The 21,961-nt window shown below is 43.4% G+C and overlaps 1 protein-coding gene across 1 annotated transcript in view; it reads right to left on the bottom strand.

Moving 5' to 3' along the window:
- The window catches only part of slc4a8 (solute carrier family 4 member 8), a gene marked incomplete at its 3' end in the record, with an annotated part of 115,646 nt that extends 96,571 nt beyond the window's left edge, over positions 1-19,075 (bottom strand). The window contains exon 1 of the mRNA XM_084061933.1: positions 18,830-19,075. Within this exon, the coding sequence (XP_083918059.1) occupies positions 18,830-18,877 (48 nt within the window). The 5' untranslated portion in view covers positions 18,878-19,075. The remainder of the gene's footprint in view (positions 1-18,829) is intronic.
- Between the last annotated feature and the right edge of the window lie 2,886 nt (positions 19,076-21,961).

Below are 21,961 nucleotides of genomic sequence, written 5' to 3'. Positions count from 1 at the left end.
AACATAATGTAATATCTATAAGTGTTGTGAATTGAATACAGTGATCCATCTAAAAGTACAAAAGCATCGGTATCAAAATGTATTTAAAGAACCAAAAGCAAGAAAGCACTCATTATGCGGAACGTCCCGTTTCACAAGGTATCATTATGTGTACAATGTATTACAATCTTTTGAAAATAGACGATCTACAAGCTCCCAACGCGTCGCGATGCGACACGTTGGGAGCTTTTAGATCGGCTATTTTCAAAGTTTAAATAGGGCTGAAGGGGTTTTGTAATAATAATTCAAATCAACAAAGTAACTAGAAAACAAGTTTTCATATAATTGTAGTGGAGAACTTGAGCAGCTTTCAGGGTCACAGGGAATTTATTTATTTATTTAAAAAATCGGCAGAAGAAGATCGTCCATTTAACTTCATGAGCCCAGTGGGAAAGTGTTAGGCTGTGTGTGTGTGTGTGTGTGTGTGTGTGTGTGTGTGTGTGTGTGTGTGTGTGTGTGTGCGTCGTGACTAGTTTAGTGTTAGGCTGTGTGTGTGCGTCGTAACTAGTTTAGTGTTAGGCTGTGTGTGTGTGCGTTGTGACTAGTTTAGTGTTAGGCTGTGTGTGTGCGTCGTGACTAGTTTAGTGTTAGGCTGTGTGTGTGTGTGTCGTAACTAGTTTAGTGTTAAGCTGTGTGTGTGCGTCGTGACTAGTTTAGTGTTAAGCTGTGTGTGTGTGTGTCGTAACTAGTTTAGTGTTAGGCTGTGTGTGTGTGTGTGTGTGTCGTAACTAGTTTAGTGTTAGGCTGTGTGTGTGTGCGTCGTAACTAGTAGTTTAGTGTTAGGCTGTGTGTGTGTGCGTCGTAACTAGTAGTTTAGTGTTAGGCTGTGTGTGTGTGTCGTGACTAGTTTAGTGTTAGGCTGTGTGTGTGTGCGTCGTAACTAGTAGTTTAGTGTTAGGCTGTGTGTGTGCGTCGTAACTAGTAGTTTAGTGTTAGGCTGTGTGTGTGTGTCGTGACTAGTTTAGTGTTAGGCTGTGTGTGTGTGCGTCGTGACTAGTTTAGTGTTAGGCTGTGTGTGTGTGTGTGTGTCGTAACTAGTTTAGTGTTAGGCTGTGTGTGTGTGCGTCGTAACTAGTTTAGTGTTAGGCTGTGTGTGTGTGTGTCGTAACTAGTTTAGTGTTAGGCTGTGTGTGTGTGCGTCGTAACTAGTTTAGTGTTAGGCTGTGTGTGTGTGTGCGTCGTAACTAGTTTAGTGTTAGGCTGTGTGTGTGTGTGCGTCGTAACTAGTTTAGTGTTAGGCTGTGTGTGTGTGTGTGTCGTAACTAGTTTAGTGTTAGGCTGTGTGTGTGTGTGCGTCGTAACTAGTTTAGTGTTAGGCTGTGTGTGTGTGCGTCGTAACTAGTTTAGTGTTAGGCTGTGTGTGTGTGTGTGTCGTAACTAGTTTAGTGTTAGGCTGTGTGTGTGTGTGCGTCGTAACTAGTTTAGTGTTAGGCTGTGTGTGTGTGCGTCGTAACTAGTTTAGTGTTAGGCTGTGTGTGTGTGTGCGTCGTAACTAGTTTAGTGTTAGGCTGTGTGTGTGTGTGCGTCGTAACTAGTTTAGTGTTAGGCTGTGTGTGTGTGTGCGTCGTGACTAGTTTAGTGTTAGGCTGTGTGTGTGTGTGTGTGTGTGCGTCGTAACTAGTTTAGTGTTAGGCTGTGTGTGTGTGTGTGTGTGTGTGCGTCGTAACTAGTTTAGTGTTAGGCTGTGTGTGTGCGTCGTAACTAGTTTAGTGTTAGGCTGTGTGTGTGTGTCGTAACTAGTTTAGTGTTAGGCTGTGTGTGTGTGTGTCGTAACTAGTTTAGTGTTAGGCTGTGTGTGTGTGTCGTAACTAGTTTAGTGTTAGGCTGTGTGTGTGCGTCGTAACTAGTTTAGTGTTAGGCTGTGTGTGTGTGTGTCGTAACTAGTTTAGTGTTAGGCTGTGTGTGTGTGTGTCGTAACTAGTTTAGTGTTAGGCTGTGTGTGTGTGTCGTAACTAGTTTAGTGTTAGGCTGTGTGTGTGTGTGTCGTAACTAGTTTAGTGTTAGGCTGTGTGTGTGTGTGTCGTAACTAGTTTAGTGTTAGGCTGTGTGTGTGTGCGTCGTAACTAGTTTAGTGTTAGGCTGTGTGTGTGTGTCGTAACTAGTTTAGTGTTAGGCTGTGTGTGTGCGTCGTAACTAGTTTAGTGTTAGGCTGTGTGTGTGTGCGTCGTAACTAGTTTAGTGTTAGGCTGTGTGTGTGTGTCGTAACTAGTTTAGTGTTAGGCTGTGTGTGTGTGTGTCGTAACTAGTTTAGTGTTAGGCTGTGTGTGTGTGTCGTAACTAGTTTAGTGTTAGGCTGTGTGTGTGTGTCGTAACTAGTTTAGTGTTAGGCTGTGTGTGTGCGTCGTAACTAGTTTAGTGTTAGGCTGTGTGTGCGTCGTAACTAGTTTAGTGTTAGGCTGTGTGTGTGTGTCGTAACTAGTTTAGTGTTAGGCTGTGTGTGTGCGTCGTAACTAGTTTAGTGTTAGGCTGTGTGTGTGCGTCGTAACTAGTTTAGTGTTAGGCTGTGTGTGTGTGTCGTAACTAGTTTAGTGTTAGGCTGTGTGTGTGCGTCGTAACTAGTTTAGTGTTAGGCTGTGTGTGTGTGCGTCGTAACTAGTTTAGTGTTAGGCTGTGTGTGTGTCGTAACTAGTTTAGTGTTAGGCTGTGTGTGTGTCGTAACTAGTTTAGTGTTAGGCTGTGTGTGTGCGTCGTAACTAGTTTAGTGTTAGGCTGTGTGTGTGTCGTAACTAGTTTAGTGTTAGGCTGTGTGTGTGCGTCGTAACTAGTTTAGTGTTAGGCTGTGTGTGTGCGTCGTAACTAGTTTAGTGTTAGGCTGTGTGTGTGTGTCGTAACTAGTTTAGTGTTAGGCTGTGTGTGTGCGTCGTAACTAGTTTAGTGTTAGGCTGTGTGTGTGTGTCGTAACTAGTTTAGTGTTAGGCTGTGTGTGTGTGTCGTAACTAGTTTAGTGTTAGGCTGTGTGTGTGCGTCGTAACTAGTTTAGTGTTAGGCTGTGTGTGTGCGTCGTAACTAGTTTAGTGTTAGGCTGTGTGTGTGTGTGTGTCGTAACTAGTTTAGTGTTAGGCTGTGTGTGTGCGTCGTAACTAGTTTAGTGTTAGGCTGTGTGTGTGTGTCGTAACTAGTTTAGTGTTAGGCTGTGTGTGTGCGTCGTAACTAGTTTAGTGTTAGGCTGTGTGTGTGTGTGTCGTAACTAGTTTAGTGTTAGGCTGTGTGTGTGTGTCGTAACTAGTTTAGTGTTAGGCTGTGTGTGTGCGTCGTAACTAGTTTAGTGTTAGGCTGTGTGTGTGCGTCGTAACTAGTTTAGTGTTAGGCTGTGTGTGTGCGTCGTAACTAGTTTAGTGTTAGGCTGTGTGTGTGTGTCGTAACTAGTTTAGTGTTAGGCTGTGTGTGTGTGTGTCGTAACTAGTTTAGTGTTAGGCTGTGTGTGTGCGTCGTAACTAGTTTAGTGTTAGGCTGTGTGTGTGCGTCGTAACTAGTTTAGTGTTAGGCTGTGTGTGTGCGTCGTAACTAGTTTAGTGTTAGGCTGTGTGTGTGCGTCGTAACTAGTTTAGTGTTAGGCTGTGTGTGTGTGTGTCGTAACTAGTTTAGTGTTAGGCTGTGTGTGTGTGTCGTAACTAGTTTAGTGTTAGGCTGTGTGTGTGTGTGTCGTAACTAGTTTAGTGTTAGGCTGTGTGTGTGCGTCGTAACTAGTTTAGTGTTAGGCTGTGTGTGTGCGTCGTAACTAGTTTAGTGTTAGGCTGTGTGTGTGCGTCGTAACTAGTTTAGTGTTAGGCTGTGTGTGTGTGTGTCGTAACTAGTTTAGTGTTAGGCTGTGTGTGTGTGTCGTAACTAGTTTAGTGTTAGGCTGTGTGTGTGCGTCGTAACTAGTTTAGTGTTAGGCTGTGTGTGTGCGTCGTAACTAGTTTAGTGTTAGGCTGTGTGTGTGTGTCGTAACTAGTTTAGTGTTAGGCTGTGTGTGTGCGTCGTAACTAGTTTAGTGTTAGGCTGTGTGTGTGCGTCGTAACTAGTTTAGTGTTAGGCTGTGTGTGTGTGTGTGTCGTAACTAGTTTAGTGTTAGGCTGTGTGTGTGTGTGTGTGTGTCGTAACTAGTTTAGTGTTAGGCTGTGTGTGTGTGTGTGTCGTAACTAGTTTAGTGTTAGGCTGTGTGTGTGTGTGTGTGCGTCGTAACTAGTTTAGTGTTAGGCTGTGTGTGTGTGTGTGTGCGTCGTAACTAGTTTAGTGTTAGGCTGTGTGTGTGTGTGTGTGCGTAGTAACTAGTTTAGTGTTAGGCTGTGTGTGTGTGCGTCGTGACTAGTTTAGTGTTAGGCTGTGTGTGTGTGTGTCGTAACTAGTTTAGTGTTAGGCTGTGTGTGTGTGTGTGTGCGTAGTAACTAGTTTAGTGTTAGGCTGTGTGTGTGTGTGTGTGCGTCGTAACTAGTTTAGTGTTAGGCTGTGTGTGTGTGTGTGTGCGTAGTAACTAGTTTAGTGTTAGGCTGTGTGTGTGTGCGTCGTGACTAGTTTAGTGTTAGGCTGTGTGTGTGTGTGTAGTAACTAGTTTAGTGTTAGGCTGTGTGTGTGTGCGTAGTAACTAGTTTAGTGTTAGGCTGTGTGTGTGCGTCGTGACTAGTTTAGTGTTAGGCTGTGTGTGTGTGCGTCGTAACTAGTTTAGTGTTAGGCTGTGTGTGTGTGCGTCGTAACTAGTTTAGTGTTAGGCTGTGTGTGTGTGCGTCGTAACTAGTTTAGTGTTAGGCTGTGTGTGTGTGCGTCGTAACTAGTTTAGTGTTAGGCTGTGTGTGTGTCGTAACTAGTTTAGTGTTAGGCTGTGTGTGTGTGTCGTAACTAGTTTAGTGTTAGGCTGTGTGTGCGTCGTAACTAGTTTAGTGTTAGGCTGTGTGTGTGTGTGTCGTAACTAGTTTAGTGTTAGGCTGTGTGTGTGTGTCGTAACTAGTTTAGTGTTAGGCTGTGTGTGTGCGTCGTGACTAGTTTAGTGTTAGGCTGTGTGTGTGCGTCGTAACTAGTTTAGTGTTAGGCTGTGTGTGTGTGCGTCGTAACTAGTTTAGTGTTAGGCTGTGTGTGTGTCGTAACTAGTTTAGTGTTAGGCTGTGTGTGTGTGTCGTAACTAGTTTAGTGTTAGGCTGTGTGTGCGTCGTAACTAGTTTAGTGTTAGGCTGTGTGTGTGTGTGTCGTAACTAGTTTAGTGTTAGGCTGTGTGTGTGTGTCGTAACTAGTTTAGTGTTAGGCTGTGTGTGTGCGTCGTGACTAGTTTAGTGTTAGGCTGTGTGTGTGTGCGTCGTAACTAGTTTAGTGTTAGGCTGTGTGTGTGTGTCGTAACTAGTTTAGTGTTAGGCTGTGTGTGTGTGCGTCGTAACTAGTTTAGTGTTAGGCTGTGTGTGTGTGTCGTAACTAGTTTAGTGTTAGGCTGTGTGTGTGTGTGTCGTAACTAGTTTAGTGTTAGGCTGTGTGTGTGTGTCGTAACTAGTTTAGTGTTAGGCTGTGTGTGTGCGTCGTAACTAGTTTAGTGTTAGGCTGTGTGTGTGTGTGCGTCGTAACTAGTTTAGTGTTAGGCTGTGTGTGTGCGTCGTAACTAGTTTAGTGTTAGGCTGTGTGTGTGTGTGTCGTAACTAGTTTAGTGTTAGGCTGTGTGTGTGTGTGTCGTAACTAGTTTAGTGTTAGGCTGTGTGTGTGTGCGTCGTAACTAGTAGTTTAGTGTTAGGCTGTGTGTGTGCGTCGTAACTAGTAGTTTAGTGTTAGGCTGTGTGTGTGTGTCGTGACTAGTTTAGTGTTAGGCTGTGTGTGTGTGCGTCGTGACTAGTTTAGTGTTAGGCTGTGTGTGTGTGCGTCGTGACTAGTTTAGTGTTAGGCTGTGTGTGTGCGTCGTAACTAGTAGTTTAGTGTTAGGCTGTGTGTGTGTGTCGTGACTAGTTTAGTGTTAGGCTGTGTGTGTGCGTCGTAACTAGTAGTTTAGTGTTAGGCTGTGTGTGTGTGTCGTGACTAGTTTAGTGTTAGGCTGTGTGTGTGTGCGTCGTGACTAGTTTAGTGTTAGGCTGTGTGTGTGTGCGTCGTGACTAGTTTAGTGTTAGGCTGTGTGTGTGCGTCGTAACTAGTTTAGTGTTAGGCTGTGTGTGTGTGTCGTAACTAGTTTAGTGTTAGGCTGTGTGTGTGTGTCGTAACTAGTTTAGTGTTAGGCTGTGTGTGTGTGTCGTAACTAGTTTAGTGTTAGGCTGTGTGTGTGTGTCGTAACTAGTTTAGTGTTAGGCTGTGTGTGTGTGCGTCGTAACTAGTTTAGTGTTAGGCTGTGTGTGTGTGTGTCGTAACTAGTTTAGTGTTAGGCTGTGTGTGTGTGCGTCGTAACTAGTTTAGTGTTAGGCTGTGTGTGTGTGTGCGTCGTAACTAGTTTAGTGTTAGGCTGTGTGTGTGTGTGCGTCGTAACTAGTTTAGTGTTAGGCTGTGTGTGTGTGCGTCGTAACTAGTTTAGTGTTAGGCTGTGTGTGTGTGTGCGTCGTAACTAGTTTAGTGTTAGGCTGTGTGTGTGTGTGCGTCGTAACTAGTTTAGTGTTAGGCTGTGTGTGTGTGTGTAGTAACTAGTTTAGTGTTAGGCTGTGTGTGTGTGTGCGTCGTAACTAGTTTAGTGTTAGGCTGTGTGTGTGTGTCGTAACTAGTTTAGTGTTAGGCTGTGTGTGTGTGTGCGTCGTAACTAGTTTAGTGTTAGGCTGTGTGTGTGTGTGTGTAGTAACTAGTTTAGTGTTAGGCTGTGTGTGTGTGCGTAGTAACTAGTTTAGTGTTAGGCTGTGTGTGTGCGTCGTGACTAGTTTAGTGTTAGGCTGTGTGTGTGTGCGTCGTAACTAGTTTAGTGTTAGGCTGTGTGTGTGTGCGTCGTAACTAGTTTAGTGTTAGGCTGTGTGTGTGTGCGTCGTAACTAGTTTAGTGTTAGGCTGTGTGTGTGTGCGTCGTAACTAGTTTAGTGTTAGGCTGTGTGTGTGTCGTAACTAGTTTAGTGTTAGGCTGTGTGTGTGTGTCGTAACTAGTTTAGTGTTAGGCTGTGTGTGCGTCGTAACTAGTTTAGTGTTAGGCTGTGTGTGTGTGTCGTAACTAGTTTAGTGTTAGGCTGTGTGTGCGTCGTAACTAGTTTAGTGTTAGGCTGTGTGTGTGTGCGTAGTAACTAGTTTAGTGTTAGGCTGTGTGTGTGTGTCGTAACTAGTTTAGTGTTAGGCTGTGTGTGTGTGTCGTAACTAGTTTAGTGTTAGGCTGTGTGTGCGTCGTAACTAGTTTAGTGTTAGGCTGTGTGTGTGTGCGTAGTAACTAGTTTAGTGTTAGGCTGTGTGTGTGCGTCGTGACTAGTTTAGTGTTAGGCTGTGTGTGTGTGCGTCGTAACTAGTTTAGTGTTAGGCTGTGTGTGTGTGCGTCGTAACTAGTTTAGTGTTAGGCTGTGTGTGTGTGCGTCGTAACTAGTTTAGTGTTAGGCTGTGTGTGTGTCGTAACTAGTTTAGTGTTAGGCTGTGTGTGTGTGTCGTAACTAGTTTAGTGTTAGGCTGTGTGTGCGTCGTAACTAGTTTAGTGTTAGGCTGTGTGTGTGTGTCGTAACTAGTTTAGTGTTAGGCTGTGTGTGCGTCGTAACTAGTTTAGTGTTAGGCTGTGTGTGTGTGTCGTGACTAGTTTAGTGTTAGGCTGTGTGTGTGTGTGTCGTAACTAGTTTAGTGTTAGGCTGTGTGTGTGCGTCGTAACTAGTTTAGTGTTAGGCTGTGTGTGTGTGTTGTAACTAGTTTAGTGTTAGGCTGTGTGTGTGTGTGTCGTAACTAGTTTAGTGTTAGGCTGTGTGTGTGTGTCGTAACTAGTTTAGTGTTAGGCTGTGTGTGTGTGTCGTAACTAGTTTAGTGTTAGGCTGTGTGTGTGCGTCGTAACTAGTTTAGTGTTAGGCTGTGTGTGTGTGTGCGTCGTAACTAGTTTAGTGTTAGGCTGTGTGTGTGCGTCGTAACTAGTTTAGTGTTAGGCTGTGTGTGTGTGTGTCGTAACTAGTTTAGTGTTAGGCTGTGTGTGTGTGTGTCGTAACTAGTTTAGTGTTAGGCTGTGTGTGTGTGTCATAACTAGTTTAGTGTTAGGCTGTGTGTGTGCGTCGTAACTAGTTTAGTGTTAGGCTGTGTGTGTGTGCGTCGTGACTAGTTTAGTGTTAGGCTGTGTGTGTGTGTGTGTGTCGTAACTAGTTTAGTGTTAGGCTGTGTGTGCGTCGTAACTAGTTTAGTGTTAGGCTGTGTGTGTGTGCGTCGTAACTAGTTTAGTGTTAGGCTGTGTGTGTGCGTCGTAACTAGTTTAGTGTTAGGCTGTGTGTGTGTGCGTCGTAACTAGTTTAGTGTTAGGCTGTGTGTGCGTCGTAACTAGTTTAGTGTTAGGCTGTGTGTGTGTGTCGTAACTAGTTTAGTGTTAAGCTGTGTGTGTGCGTCGTAACTAGTTTAGTGTTAGGCTGTGTGTGTGTGCGTCGTAACTAGTTTAGTGTTAAGCTGTGTGTGTGCGTCGTAACTAGTTTAGTGTTAGGCTGTGTGTGTGTGCGTCGTAACTAGTTTAGTGTTAGGCTGTGTGTGTGCGTCGTAACTAGTTTAGTGTTAGGCTGTGTGTGTGTGCGTCGTAACTAGTTTAGTGTTAGGCTGTGTGTGTGTGTCGTAACTAGTTTAGTGTTAGGCTGTGTGTGTGTGTCGTAACTAGTTTAGTGTTAGGCTGTGTGTGTGCGTCGTAACTAGTTTAGTGTTAGGCTGTGTGTGTGTCGTAACTAGTTTAGTGTTAGGCTGTGTGTGTGTGCGTCGTGACTAGTTTAGTGTTAGGCTGTGTGTGTGCGTCGTAACTAGTTTAGTGTTAGGCTGTGTGTGTGTGTGTCGTAACTAGTTTAGTGTTAGGCTGTGTGTGTGTGCGTCGTAACTAGTTTAGTGTTAGGCTGTGTGTGTGTGTGTGTGTGTGTGTCGTAACTAGTTTAGTGTTAGGCTGTGTGTGTGTGCGTCGTAACTAGTTTAGTGTTAGGCTGTGTGTGTGTGTGTGTGTGTGCGTCGTAACTAGTTTAGTGTTAGGCTGTGTGTGTGTGCGTCGTAACTAGTTTAGTGTTAGGCTGTGTGTGTGTGTGTGTGTGTGCGTCGTAACTAGTTTAGTGTTAGGCTGTGTGTGTGTGTGTCGTAACTAGTTTAGTGTTAGGCTGTGTGTGTGTGTGTCGTAACTAGTTTAGTGTTAGGCTGTGTGTGTGTGTGTCGTAACTAGTTTAGTGTTAGGCTGTGTGTGTGTGTGCGTCGTGACTAGTTTAGTGTTAGGCTGTGTGTGTGTGTGCGTCGTAACTAGTTTAGTGTTAGGCTGTGTGTGTGTGCGTCGTAACTAGTTTAGTGTTAGGCTGTGTGTGTGTGTGCGTCGTGACTAGTTTAGTGTTAGGCTGTGTGTGTGTGCGTCGTAACTAGTTTAGTGTTAGGCTGTGTGTGTGTGTGCGTCGTAACTAGTTTAGTGTTAGGCTGTGTGTGTGTGTCGTAACTAGTTTAGTGTTAGGCTGTGTGTGTGTGTCGTAACTAGTTTAGTGTTAGGCTGTGTGTGTGTGTCGTAACTAGTTTAGTGTTAGGCTGTGTGTGTGTGTCGTAACTAGTTTAGTGTTAGGCTGTGTGTGTGCGTCGTAACTAGTTTAGTGTTAGGCTGTGTGTGTGTGTGTCGTAACTAGTTTAGTGTTAGGCTGTGTGTGTGTGTGCGTCGTAACTAGTTTAGTGTTAGGCTGTGTGTGTGCGTCGTAACTAGTTTAGTGTTAGGCTGTGTGTGTGCGTCGTGACTAGTTTAGTGTTAGGCTGTGTGTGTGTGTCGTAACTAGTTTAGTGTTAGGCTGTGTGTGTGTGTGCGTCGTAACTAGTTTAGTGTTAGGCTGTGTGTGTGTGTCGTAACTAGTTTAGTGTTAGGCTGTGTGTGTGTGTCGTAACTAGTTTAGTGTTAGGCTGTGTGTGTGTGTCGTAACTAGTTTAGTGTTAGGCTGTGTGTGTGTGTCGTAACTAGTTTAGTGTTAGGCTGTGTGTGTGCGTCGTAACTAGTTTAGTGTTAGGCTGTGTGTGTGTGTCGTAACTAGTTTAGTGTTAGGCTGTGTGTGTGTGTCGTAACTAGTTTAGTGTTAGGCTGTGTGTGTGCGTCGTAACTAGTTTAGTGTTAGGCTGTGTGTGTGTGTCTTAACTAGTTTAGTGTTAGGCTGTGTGTGTGCGTCGTGACTAGTTTAGTGTTAGGCTGTGTGTGTGTGTGTGCGTCGTAACTAGTTTAGTGTTAGGCTGTGTGTGTGCGTCGTGACTAGTTTAGTGTTAGGCTGTGTGTGTGTGTGCGTCGTGACTAGTTTAGTGTTAGGCTGTGTGTGTGCGTCGTGACTAGTTTAGTGTTAGGCTGTGTGTGTGTGTGCGTCGTGACTAGTTTAGTGTTAGGCTGTGTGTGTGTGTGCGTCGTAACTAGTTTAGTGTTAGGCTGTGTGTGTGTGTGTCGTGACTAGTTTAGTGTTAGGCTGTGTGTGTGTGTGTCGTGACTAGTTTAGTGTTAGGCTGTGTGTGTGTGTGCGTCGTGACTAGTTTAGTGTTAGGCTGTGTGTGTGTGTGCGTCGTAACTAGTTTAGTGTTAGGCTGTGTGTGTGTGTGCGTCGTGACTAGTTTAGTGTTAGGCTGTGTGTGTGCGTCGTAACTAGTTTAGTGTTAGGCTGTGTGTGTGCGTCGTAACTAGTTTAGTGTTAGGCTGTGTGTGTGCGTCGTGACTAGTTTAGTGTTAGGCTGTGTGTGTGTGTCGTAACTAGTTTAGTGTTAGGCTGTGTGTGTGTGTGCGTCGTGACTAGTTTAGTGTTAGGCTGTGTGTGTGTGTGTGCGTCGTAACTAGTTTAGTGTTAGGCTGTGTGTGTGCGTCGTAACTAGTTTAGTGTTAGGCTGTGTGTGTGCGTCGTGACTAGTTTAGTGTTAGGCTGTGTGTGTGTGTGTGCGTCGTAACTAGTTTAGTGTTAGGCTGTGTGTGTGCGTCGTGACTAGTTTAGTGTTAGGCTGTGTGTGTGTGCGTCGTAACTAGTTTAGTGTTAGGCTGTGTGTGTGCGTCGTAACTAGTTTAGTGTTAGGCTGTGTGTGTGTGCGTCGTAACTAGTTTAGTGTTAGGCTGTGTGTGTGTGCGTCGTAACTAGTTTAGTGTTAGGCTGTGTGTGTGTGTGCGTCGTGACTAGTTTAGTGTTAGGCTGTGTGTGTGTGCGTCGTAACTAGTTTAGTGTTAGGCTGTGTGTGTGCGCGTCGTAACTAGTTTAGTGTTAGGCTGTGTGTGTGTGCGTCGTAACTAGTTTAGTGTTAGGCTGTGTGTGTGTGTGCGTCGTAACTAGTTTAGTGTTAGGCTGTGTGTGTGTGTGCGTCGTAACTAGTTTAGTGTTAGGCTGTGTGTGTGTGCGTCGTAACTAGTTTAGTGTTAGGCTGTGTGTGTGTGTGCGTCGTAACTAGTTTAGTGTTAGGCTGTGTGTGTGTGCGTCGTAACTAGTTTAGTGTTAGGCTGTGTGTGTGTGTGCGTCGTAACTAGTTTAGTGTTAGGCTGTGTGTGTGTGTGCGTCGTAACTAGTTTAGTGTTAGGCTGTGTGTGTGTGCGTCGTAACTAGTTTAGTGTTAGGCTGTGTGTGTGTGTGCGTCGTAACTAGTTTAGTGTTAGGCTGTGTGTGTGTGCGTCGTAACTAGTTTAGTGTTAGGCTGTGTGTGTGTGTGCGTCGTAACTAGTTTAGTGTTAGGCTGTGTGTGTGCGTCGTAACTAGTTTAGTGTTAGGCTGTGTGTGTGTGCGTCGTGACTAGTTTAGTGTTAGGCTGTGTGTGTGTGCGTCGTGACTAGTTTAGTGTTAGGCTGTGTGTGTGTGCGTCGTGACTAGTTTAGTGTTAGGCTGTGTGTGTGTGCGTCGTGACTAGTTTAGTGTTAGGCTGTGTGTGTGTGCGTCGTAACTAGTTTAGTGTTAGGCTGTGTGTGTGTGTCGTAACTAGTTTAGTGTTAGGCTGTGTGTGTGTGCGTCGTAACTAGTTTAGTGTTAGGCTGTGTGTGTGTGTGTCGTAACTAGTTTAGTGTTAGGCTGTGTGTGTGTGTGTCGTAACTAGTTTAGTGTTAGGCTGTGTGTGTGTGTGTCGTAACTAGTTTAGTGTTAGGCTGTGTGTGTGCGTCGTAACTAGTTTAGTGTTAGGCTGTGTGTGTGTGCGTCGTAACTAGTTTAGTGTTAGGCTGTGTGTGTGTGCGTCGTAACTAGTTTAGTGTTAGGCTGTGTGTGTGTGCGTCGTGACTAGTTTAGTGTTAGGCTGTGTGTGTGCGTCGTAACTAGTTTAGTGTTAGGCTGTGTGTGTGTGCGTCGTGACTAGTTTAGTGTTAGGCTGTGTGTGTGCGTCGTGACTAGTTTAGTGTTAGGCTGTGTGTGTGTGCGTCGTAACTAGTTTAGTGTTAGGCTGTGTGTGTGCGTCTTAACTAGTTTAGTGTTAGGCTGTGTGTGTGTGTGCGTCGTAACTAGTTTAGTGTTAGGCTGTGTGTGTGCGTCGTAACTAGTTTAGTGTTAGGCTGTGTGTGTGTGCGTCGTGACTAGTTTAGTGTTAGGCTGTGTGTGTGTGTGCGTCGTAACTAGTTTAGTGTTAGGCTGTGTGTGTGCGTCGTGACTAGTTTAGTGTTAGGCTGTGTGTGTGCGTCGTAACTAGTTTAGTGTTAGGCTGTGTGTGTGTGCGTCGTGACTAGTTTAGTGTTAGGCTGTGTGTGTGCGTCGTAACTAGTTTAGTGTTAGGCTGTGTGTGTGTGCGTCGTAACTAGTTTAGTGTTAGGCTGTGTGTGTGTGCGTCGTAACTAGTTTAGTGTTAGGCTGTGTGTGTGCGTCGTAACTAGTTTAGTGTTAGGCTGTGTGTGTGTGCGTCGTAACTAGTTTAGTGTTAGGCTGTGTGTGTGTGCGTCGTAACTAGTTTAGTGTTAGGCTGTGTGTGTGTGTCGTAACTAGTTTAGTGTTAGGCTGTGTGTGTGTGCGTCGTAACTAGTTTAGTGTTAGGCTGTGTGTGTGTGTCGTAACTAGTTTAGTGTTAGGCTGTGTGTGTGTGTGTCGTAACTAGTTTAGTGTTAGGCTGTGTGTGTGTGCGTCGTGACTAGTTTAGTGTTAGGCTGTGTGTGTGTGTGTGCGTCGTAACTAGTTTAGTGTTAGGCTGTGTGTGTGTGTGTGCGTCGTAACTAGTTTAGTGTTAGGCTGTGTGTGTGTGCGTCGTGACTAGTTTAGTGTTAGGCTGTGTGTGTGTGTGTGCGTCGTAACTAGTTTAGTGTTAGGCTGTGTGTGTGTGCGTCGTGACTAGTTTAGTGTTAGGCTGTGTGTGTGTGTGTGTGTCGTAACTAGTTTAGTGTTAGGCTGTGTGTGTGTGCGTCGTGACTAGTTTAGTGTTAGGCTGTGTGTGTGTGTGTGTGTCGTAACTAGTTTAGTGTTAGGCTGTGTGTGTGTGCGTCGTGACTAGTTTAGTGTTAGGCTGTGTGTGTGTGCGTCGTGACTAGTTTAGTGTTAGGCTGTGTGTGTGTGTGTGCGTCGTAACTAGTTTAGTGTTAGGCTGTGTGTGTGCGTCGTAACTAGTTTAGTGTTAGGCTGTGTGTGTGTGTCGTAACTAGTTTAGTGTTAGGCTGTGTGTGTGTGCGTCGTGACTAGTTTAGTGTTAGGCTGTGTGTGTGTGTGTGCGTCGTAACTAGTTTAGTGTTAGGCTGTGTGTGTGTGTGTGCGTCGTAACTAGTTTAGTGTTAGGCTGTGTGTGTGTGTCGTGACTAGTTTTCGGCGCAGCAGGTTTGGGATAAATGACTCAAACGTTCTGTCTCTTCCTCTCATCCTCCCTGCAGTCATACAGTAGGTTTGGATGAAACTATGATTGACAGGAAAGCAGCCGTAGCCTCAAATACAGTTTCATTATGAAACAAAACAGTGTCCAGATAAATGGTAGATGGTGCATTTATATAGCGCTTTTCATTGATTGTGCCATTCACCCATTCACACATACACCGATGGCGGAGGAAGCCATGCAAGGCACCAACCTGCTCGTCGGGAGCAAGTAGGGGTTCAGTGTCTTGCTCAAGGACACTTCGACACTAATCTCTCAAGAACAGATTCTGCTCTGCGTTGGAATCTGTCGTGAAGGTTCGTCATAACGTGTACGCACTGGCCTACAAGTGGGCGTGCCTTCAGATCAGGAAGCAGGCCGCGCTTTACCCAATCAAATGTAGTGGGCGGGATTCACGTGTCCGTCGATCCTTCCCCCCTCGAAACGAACCGAAACTAATTTAACAATAGCGTCCGCGGAGCAGACAAAACCACGGAAAGATATTCACATTTTAACTTGCTCTTTCATCATAGAAACAAGTGGGTTTATAACCAAAACCATCCATGTTCTCTGGGGGAAGTGGTGTTAGTGTTCCGTGTAGAAATATTGTTAGTGGGAATGAAAACATAGTCGCACCACCGGAAGTGATGCGCTGAAGGCAGACCAAAACCCCGGTTTCCTTGCGCACGGGTGTTACGTCGTCATTGTCCCAGAGCTAACTGAGATAGAACAAACAGCAGAGGTCGCTGTTTTTCCTTTTCAGTTGGCTCAGGGTTCCCAGATTGCTTCGACACTAACTCTGGGGGAGCGACCCAGCCCGGGATCGAACTGGGAACCTTGCGGTTCAGTTCACTCTACCCGGCCACTCTACCCCTGAGCCACTGCCGCCCCAGATCAATGATATGTCTATTAATATTGTTGGATAGTAATAGAAGACATTTAGGAGAATCATAAATACGTATGAGTGAAGGGACACTGTCTATCGGCATTGTAAAACATCTCAAGGGGTTCCAGGGGTTCCCACACATCTTTAACAATGCATTTTATAAACTTTTCCGAAACTTTTCCATTTCCAGGTCTAATATCAACCATACGGTGCATTAATAAGGCTCTTTTACACCAGTGTAACATCAATGCCCCGAGACTAGAGCGAAGGCGTCACGTGACAAAAATAACAGATCTCCAAGCCAACAATGTTGATATGTAGCCAACAAGCTTGTAGATCTATTATTTCCATCACGTGATGTCCCTGCAGCCTATCCACACGTTTCCTAGGGCATTGTGGGTATCACTTCAAGGAAGTGATACCCACAATGCCCTAGGAAACGTGTGGATACTTGTGGCCGCAGATATTTACTCGCGGCCCTTAAGAATTGGTCCGCGATCCACACATACTGTATAGGTCCTGACACAGGGGCCTCATACTGGGGTTTGCCTAGGGCCTCCTGGTCCCTAAGCACGGCCCTGGGCCGTACTCACGCAGCTCGTGCAGCGCAGCATGCATTCTACCATTACAGCTTTCATCTAATGTTTAGACTAAATAATGTATAAACATTTTCAAAAACATTCATTCATTCTAATTTCTAAATATTTCCAGGAATGTCATGACCGTGGGAACGCTGGTGTACATGAGACTAACAAGGCTGTGAACCATTGAGGTAGGACACCTACTGCCTGAAGCCCATAAGTGCAACAAGCAGATCTACAAGCTCACAGCGTGTCACTTCGCGTCACGCTGCAAGCTTGTATATCTGCTATTTCTGAAAGTTATTTTTTTTAATATCGAAAATGTTGTTTTGACCCATTTTAGTTTCGCCAAGCTGGGTCCCCTGTAACTGATTTGTGCCTATATGTTGTTTTTATGCCATGCTTTTAACCTGTAGCACTTTGAGATTCGCAAGAATGTAAAGTGAGTTATAAATGAATGCATTATTATTCATTATTTTTATTTTTTTTATCTTATATGGTTTATCTTCTCTGCTGGGGGTCCCTGGCACAAAACCTTTTCAGATGGGGGTCCCTCCTGCCTTCCTTCAGCCATGATCACATTGAGAGCAACGGTTGATCGAACAATAGACGTAATTAATCAACAATACAACATGATCGATAATCAATAATTGTATAAAACAACCGATTAATATCCTATATCCCTATCTGGGCTGTGTCATTATTGGCGATTTCTTTTTAAAACATGAAAATAGCCGATCTACAAGCTCATACCCCAAGCTCAGGGCTCAATTTGTATATATATAAAAATAGGCTTTACATTAAAAAAACACGCTTCTCGATTAGTCGGTTCCAAACAGTAATCAATAGAATAATCTCTAATAAAATCATAAATAGCCTATAGTTGCAGCCCTATAATTGAATTAATTCAATCCCCTGAGATTCTCCTCCTGTGATATGATGATATCATGTCAATGTTTATACTGTGCATAACGCACGTGCGCTTGATGTTGTTATGTATTCCATAAATGCATCATAAATGTCTGTATTGAGTCACGTTGAGGCTCAAGGCTTGTTGGGATCATCCATTCATTCATTCATTCATTCATTCATTCATTCATTCATTCATTCATTCATTCATTCATTCCAGGGACGTGCACATATAGACTCTAGGTGGCGCTAGAGCACCTGCCCTTTGCCCTCTTGACCAGAAGTGCCCTTTTGAAAAAAAGAAAAAAAAAAATTCCAGTTCACAGCAGGGGTCTTCAACAGGGGGTCCGGGACCCCTAGGGGGTCCTCAGAGTTACTACAGGGGGTCCGCAAAATCTTTGTGTGATACTTTTTTTTTTACCGTAACCACTTGAACCCTAGCATCCCTTTTCTGAGGAGAACTTTAGCCAAAAATAGCAGATCTACAAGCCCAAAACGCCTCGCGCTGCGAGGCGTTGTGAGCTTGTAGATCGGCTATTTTTTGGCAAAGAGGTATAGGTGTAGAGGGGAAAAAAGAGCAGACCAAGTAAACAAAACAAAGTATAATTTACTCGAGCACCTGCCCCTCAAAATGTCTGTGCACACCACTGATTCATTCATTCTCATATTGTCTCTTTCCTCTCTCTGTCTGGCTCTGTAACGGTTCATCTATAATAACCTTAACGATGTCAATCAAACTGAACGATTCAAAGAGACAAGGATGGTGTCAAGGTCATCTGAGGCTAATTGATTAAAAAAAAAAGGTTGAACAAAAACACTTTGCCTTTTCAACAACAAGTAGAACGTTTGAATGACTCATATTCCTATGTTATCCACAATATGATATTGATTTAAATAGCCTACTTCCTTGTAAACCGCGTTTCAGCTAAAAATAAACAAGCCCCGATGCAGGCAGCACACAGCATATAGACGGGTTTCCTGTTAGTAAACATGAGAGGAATATGACCGCGCAGAGGAGGGGGAAGCCTATGGGTGCGTTTGGAAATTACGCACCGGAGCACACTCGCCTATTAGTTTGTATTGGCCAGTGCGCTCACTGCCGCTCAGGGCTGTGTTTTCGAACGCGCCTTTCACCCGGGCATGCGCAGATTGCGCATTCTGCTCTGTGATGAAATCCGTCTATAGGCTCCTATAGATGTGATGTGAACAGCATGGTGTGGAGATGCATTTTTAAATGATATCCATAAAGTCACATGTATGTTTTATAGCCTCTGCTTTAAGACCAGGTTGGAGGAACACATGCATGATCCATGCATAATAACACATGATCCATAATAACACGATTCGACACGTATCACGATACTTGGTAGTCGATACGATACATGAACGATACAGGTTCATTTATAACCATACGATACGCTTCCATTCAGTGATGTAGTCGATACGATATACATGAACGATACAGGACAGGTTCATTTAGAACCATACGATTCCATTCAATGATTTAAAATCGATATAGTAACTATTTATTTGCCCAAAAATTCTGTGAGAAAAATAAATACCTGGATACTGGATATAAACCCCTCTTTCTCTTGTTTTCTTCTTAAAAGTACTTAGTATTGATATAATTGATTATTTGCATTGCAAAACAATTCGACACGATTATTTGCATTGCAAAATGATTCGATACGATACAAAGTCAAACTATACGATATTTAGCTGTTTGCATATCGATATAGTAGATCGTTGAAAATTCAAAACGATTTTTCGATGCAGTTACATGTGCAGTTACTAACACATGCATAATAACACATGTATAATAACACATGTATAATAACACATGCATAATAACACATGTATGATCCATAATAATATATATATCAGTGCACTGTGCTCCAGCCCAGTAGAAATAACAATATCAACAACAACAATACTCTGCCTCACAGAACTGAATCCAGCTGTAGCTACAGTACACCAACCCATGATCCACATTAGATCTAAAATAACCCATATGATCCACTAGATCTATAATAACCCTTATGATCCACTAGATCTATAATAACCCTTATGATCCACTGCACCATAATGTGTATCCATATGGAAGTGATCTCATTGGAGGACAACAGGACATCCATGTGATGAGGCTCTTCTCTAACACATGGATGTGTTTTCACACTAAACCCATCCATTGATTTATCATCATGCATGAGAACAGCGTGGAGGGGAATGAATGGAACACAGTTATTGGTTATAGATTAGATATGCTACCCGTCCTGGCTGCCTGGCCCCACGGGCGGTTCTGTTCATCAATAGAAACATAAATAGATAAATAAATAACCCCAAACAACTAGACAAATTAAATAGCCTAGAGATCCATTCAATTAACAATATAACTTAAATGACTTCAGATCTGAGCAATAAATAAAAAACATAGCCTATATATATTATATATATATATATATATATATATATATATATATATATATATATATATATATATATATATATATATATATATATATATATATATATATATATATATATATATATATATATATATATATAACATAATGCTGAGATGAGATCTGTAGCTGAATGAATAAATGACAACACACTGAGTTGTCAGATCAGTTTTTTTTTACCTGGTAACTCAACATGTTGTGAGGGTCGTTGCCCCCAGCTGGCATCATCCTGCCAGCTGCTGTCCAGATGACCTCTGATCACCGGTGTGACCTCTTCCAGGGGGTCCGGGGGGGGTCCGGGGGTGACACCTCTCCCTCTAACAGGGGGTCCAGGGGGCGTCCAGGGGGTCCAGCAGGGACTAAGTCTCTCCAACAGCGTTGAGATGAAGCGGGTCACCAGTTATTCTCATCGGCCGTTGCTTTCACTTCTCCTTCCTCTCCGCACACACACATGGCTAATAACTACATTATAACATATAGATATAGAAATAACGGTCACTTTCACCTAACGGTCTGTTTATCCTCCGTCCAGAGGCTGTCTGTCCTCCTCTTCTTCTCTCTCTCCTCCTTTTCTCCTCCTCTCTCTCTCTCTCTCTCTCTCTCTCTCTCCTCCCAGGTCGGTCCTGCAGGCAGCAGATTGCAGACTAGTGTTGCCATGTCTGCTTATTATAAGCAGTTGGTGGTGGAAAAAGTATTCTCATTTTTTACTTTAGTAAAAAATGTATCAATACTGCAATGTAGAAATACAAACACTCTGTTACAAGTAAAAGTCCCGAATAAAAAAAAAATACTTGAGTAAAAGTACAAAAGTATTGGTATCAAAATACTGTAATGGTAATAAAATGTACTTAAAGTAGGCTACAAAAAGTAGAGAGTACTCATTATGCAGAATGTCCCATTTCACAAGTTTTCAAATGTATAAACTATAAATTGTATAGAAATATTTTGAAAATAGCAGATCTGCAAGTTCACAATGTGTCGCAACGCGGCGCATTGTGAACTTGTAGATCGGCTATTTTCAAATGGCTGAAATGTATATATAGGGCTGAAATGGAAGTACAGTTCAATACAAGATCTGTTAAGAGGATTTTAAACCCAAGAAAGGTTCCATTGGTTCCAAGGTTCATCGAAACATTTAATGACAGACAAATATAGACTTTTGGACTTTAATTGTTTCTAAAGTGTAGTTGTTTGTTTGGGTTTGTTTCATAATGTTGTTTAAAACAGTGGTTCTCTAACATGTTCATTTGAAGGACCCCCAAAATGTAACACGTATTTGTTCACAGACCCCCATCTGAACATATTCTGTACCCAGGGACCCCCAGATTAGTTTTAACATTATTTTCTTAAAACATTCCAAAAAAATGCAAGTTTTTTTTTTAGAAAATAGCTGATCTAAAAGTAGTAGATCTTTAGTACTTTAGATCAGCTATTATATCAGCTAGAGCTGCTTGTTTTTGGCTTGTTTTCATAGACCTGGCCGCTTGTTTCTTGTTTCTCTCGCAAGATCTGGCAACACTGATGCAGACTGCGTCACACTGACTCCAGCCAATCAGCGCGCAGACAACAGTCTGCAACGCACTGCTGCTTCTGAACTGATAACATGACCCCCCCCCCCCCCCGCCTCCCATCTGCATGAACTACCCAGCTGTTCAAGCCCCCCCCCCCCCCCCCCCCCCCCCCCCCCAGCCTGAAAGGGTTTCATGCCAGGGACCCCAGAAGAGAAGTTTGTGTAGAAGAATTGGCCTGAAAAAAACATCAGGAGACCACAGGGGGAGGGCCATGTAATGTTTCATGTCTTTTGTGCATTTAGTGTTTTGTATCATAGTGTTGATGACAACATGGGAAACAGTGTTTAAACCAAAGCTGAACTCAGTGGTGGATACATTACTCAAAGGTACTTGAGTAAAAGTAGCTACACACGTATTGGCATCAAAATGTATTTAATTACCAAAAGTATAAGTAGGCCTACTCAACGTGCTGAATGTCCCATTTTTTCCACTTCAATACACAAATCTTTTGAAAATAGCAGATTTACAAGCTCACAACGCGTCGCTTTGCGACGCGTTGTGAGCTTGTAGATCGGCTATTTACAAATAGCCAAAGTATACAGGAATAAAGTGGTTAATGCATATTTATAATAATAATCAACATCTACAAAGTAACTAACTAGTAACTAACGTTTTCAAAAACATCTATAAAAAGTGCTCCTTATTGGAGCACAGGTCTCCGCCAGGTCAGGTAGGTTATTGTGGGCCAGGCAGCGATGTTGATGGAATATGATGAATCAGACTGAGAAAACTGACTATAGAGAAACTGTGTACCGATTTGTGTGATGTTTGGACAAAAGTTTGGAGTAATATTAAAAAACAATTGTTTAGCAATAATCGGCCTCCTGGTGGCGCTATATTAGGGCAATGTTAAAAGTGTGGTGTTCCATGTGCTGCAAAGTTTCACCGCAATCGGATGCTGTGTTCATGATTTGCTTCATTTTGTTCAAAACGCGGCCACTCCCGCGCAAACTTTATATGTTAGTCTTAGCCAATCAGGATGGAATATGACAAATCTAACAGATCCGTCTTGATCACATGACTATAGAGATCACATGTACCGATTTGAGTGAAATGTGGATAAAATCTGAAGGAGTAATATAAAACAAAATGTTTTAGGCTACATAAGTCGGCCTCCTGGTGGCGCTATAAAAGGCAGATGTGAAATACAGGGCAGAGGTTTTTCCTCAGTTTAACACAGATCGGTGCAGTTATAGGTAAAAACACGAATCGTAAAGTGTAACTATGATAATGTGCAGCTTAGGAGAGAAAATACTGAGATGAAAGAAGACGTTGATGAGAGAGCTTTGACTGCCATCTAGTGGTAGGTGTAGGTATGTCAGCTAATAGTAGGCCCTAAAAACAACTGGATGGTTTCAGGAAATAATATTAACTTATGTGTGACCAAGGGGCAAGGCTTGGATATTTACGATGAGGCCAACACGGAAGCTTATGAATGGCCAGAGTGGCGCTGTTTTACCCTGCGCCGACCTGAAGTGTCAGAGAGAATTTATTTTAGCGCAAGTGAATGGGTTTTTGACAAACTTTAGACTAGATTTTCTTACCGTAATAAAAATTGTCATAAATTCTATATGCTTCCAGTCGCTAGTTTAAAGTCTCCTTTCAATCATCATGATATGCGTTTTGCTAAATTATGGTCCAATTTATTCTAAAATTGACGATAAAGTAGGCTATGCTCCAGGAGAGGCGGGATGATTTGATTGACAACCTACACAACCAATAGCATTCATTCCCCGCCCCC

Source organism: Gymnoscopelus microlampas, assembly GCF_963454915.1.
Source record: "Gymnoscopelus microlampas genome assembly, chromosome: 7".
Taxonomy (NCBI): domain Eukaryota; kingdom Metazoa; phylum Chordata; class Actinopteri; order Myctophiformes; family Myctophidae; genus Gymnoscopelus; species Gymnoscopelus microlampas.
The sequence above is the reverse complement of the archived record's forward strand: the minus strand, read 5'-3'. Positions and strand labels throughout refer to the sequence as shown.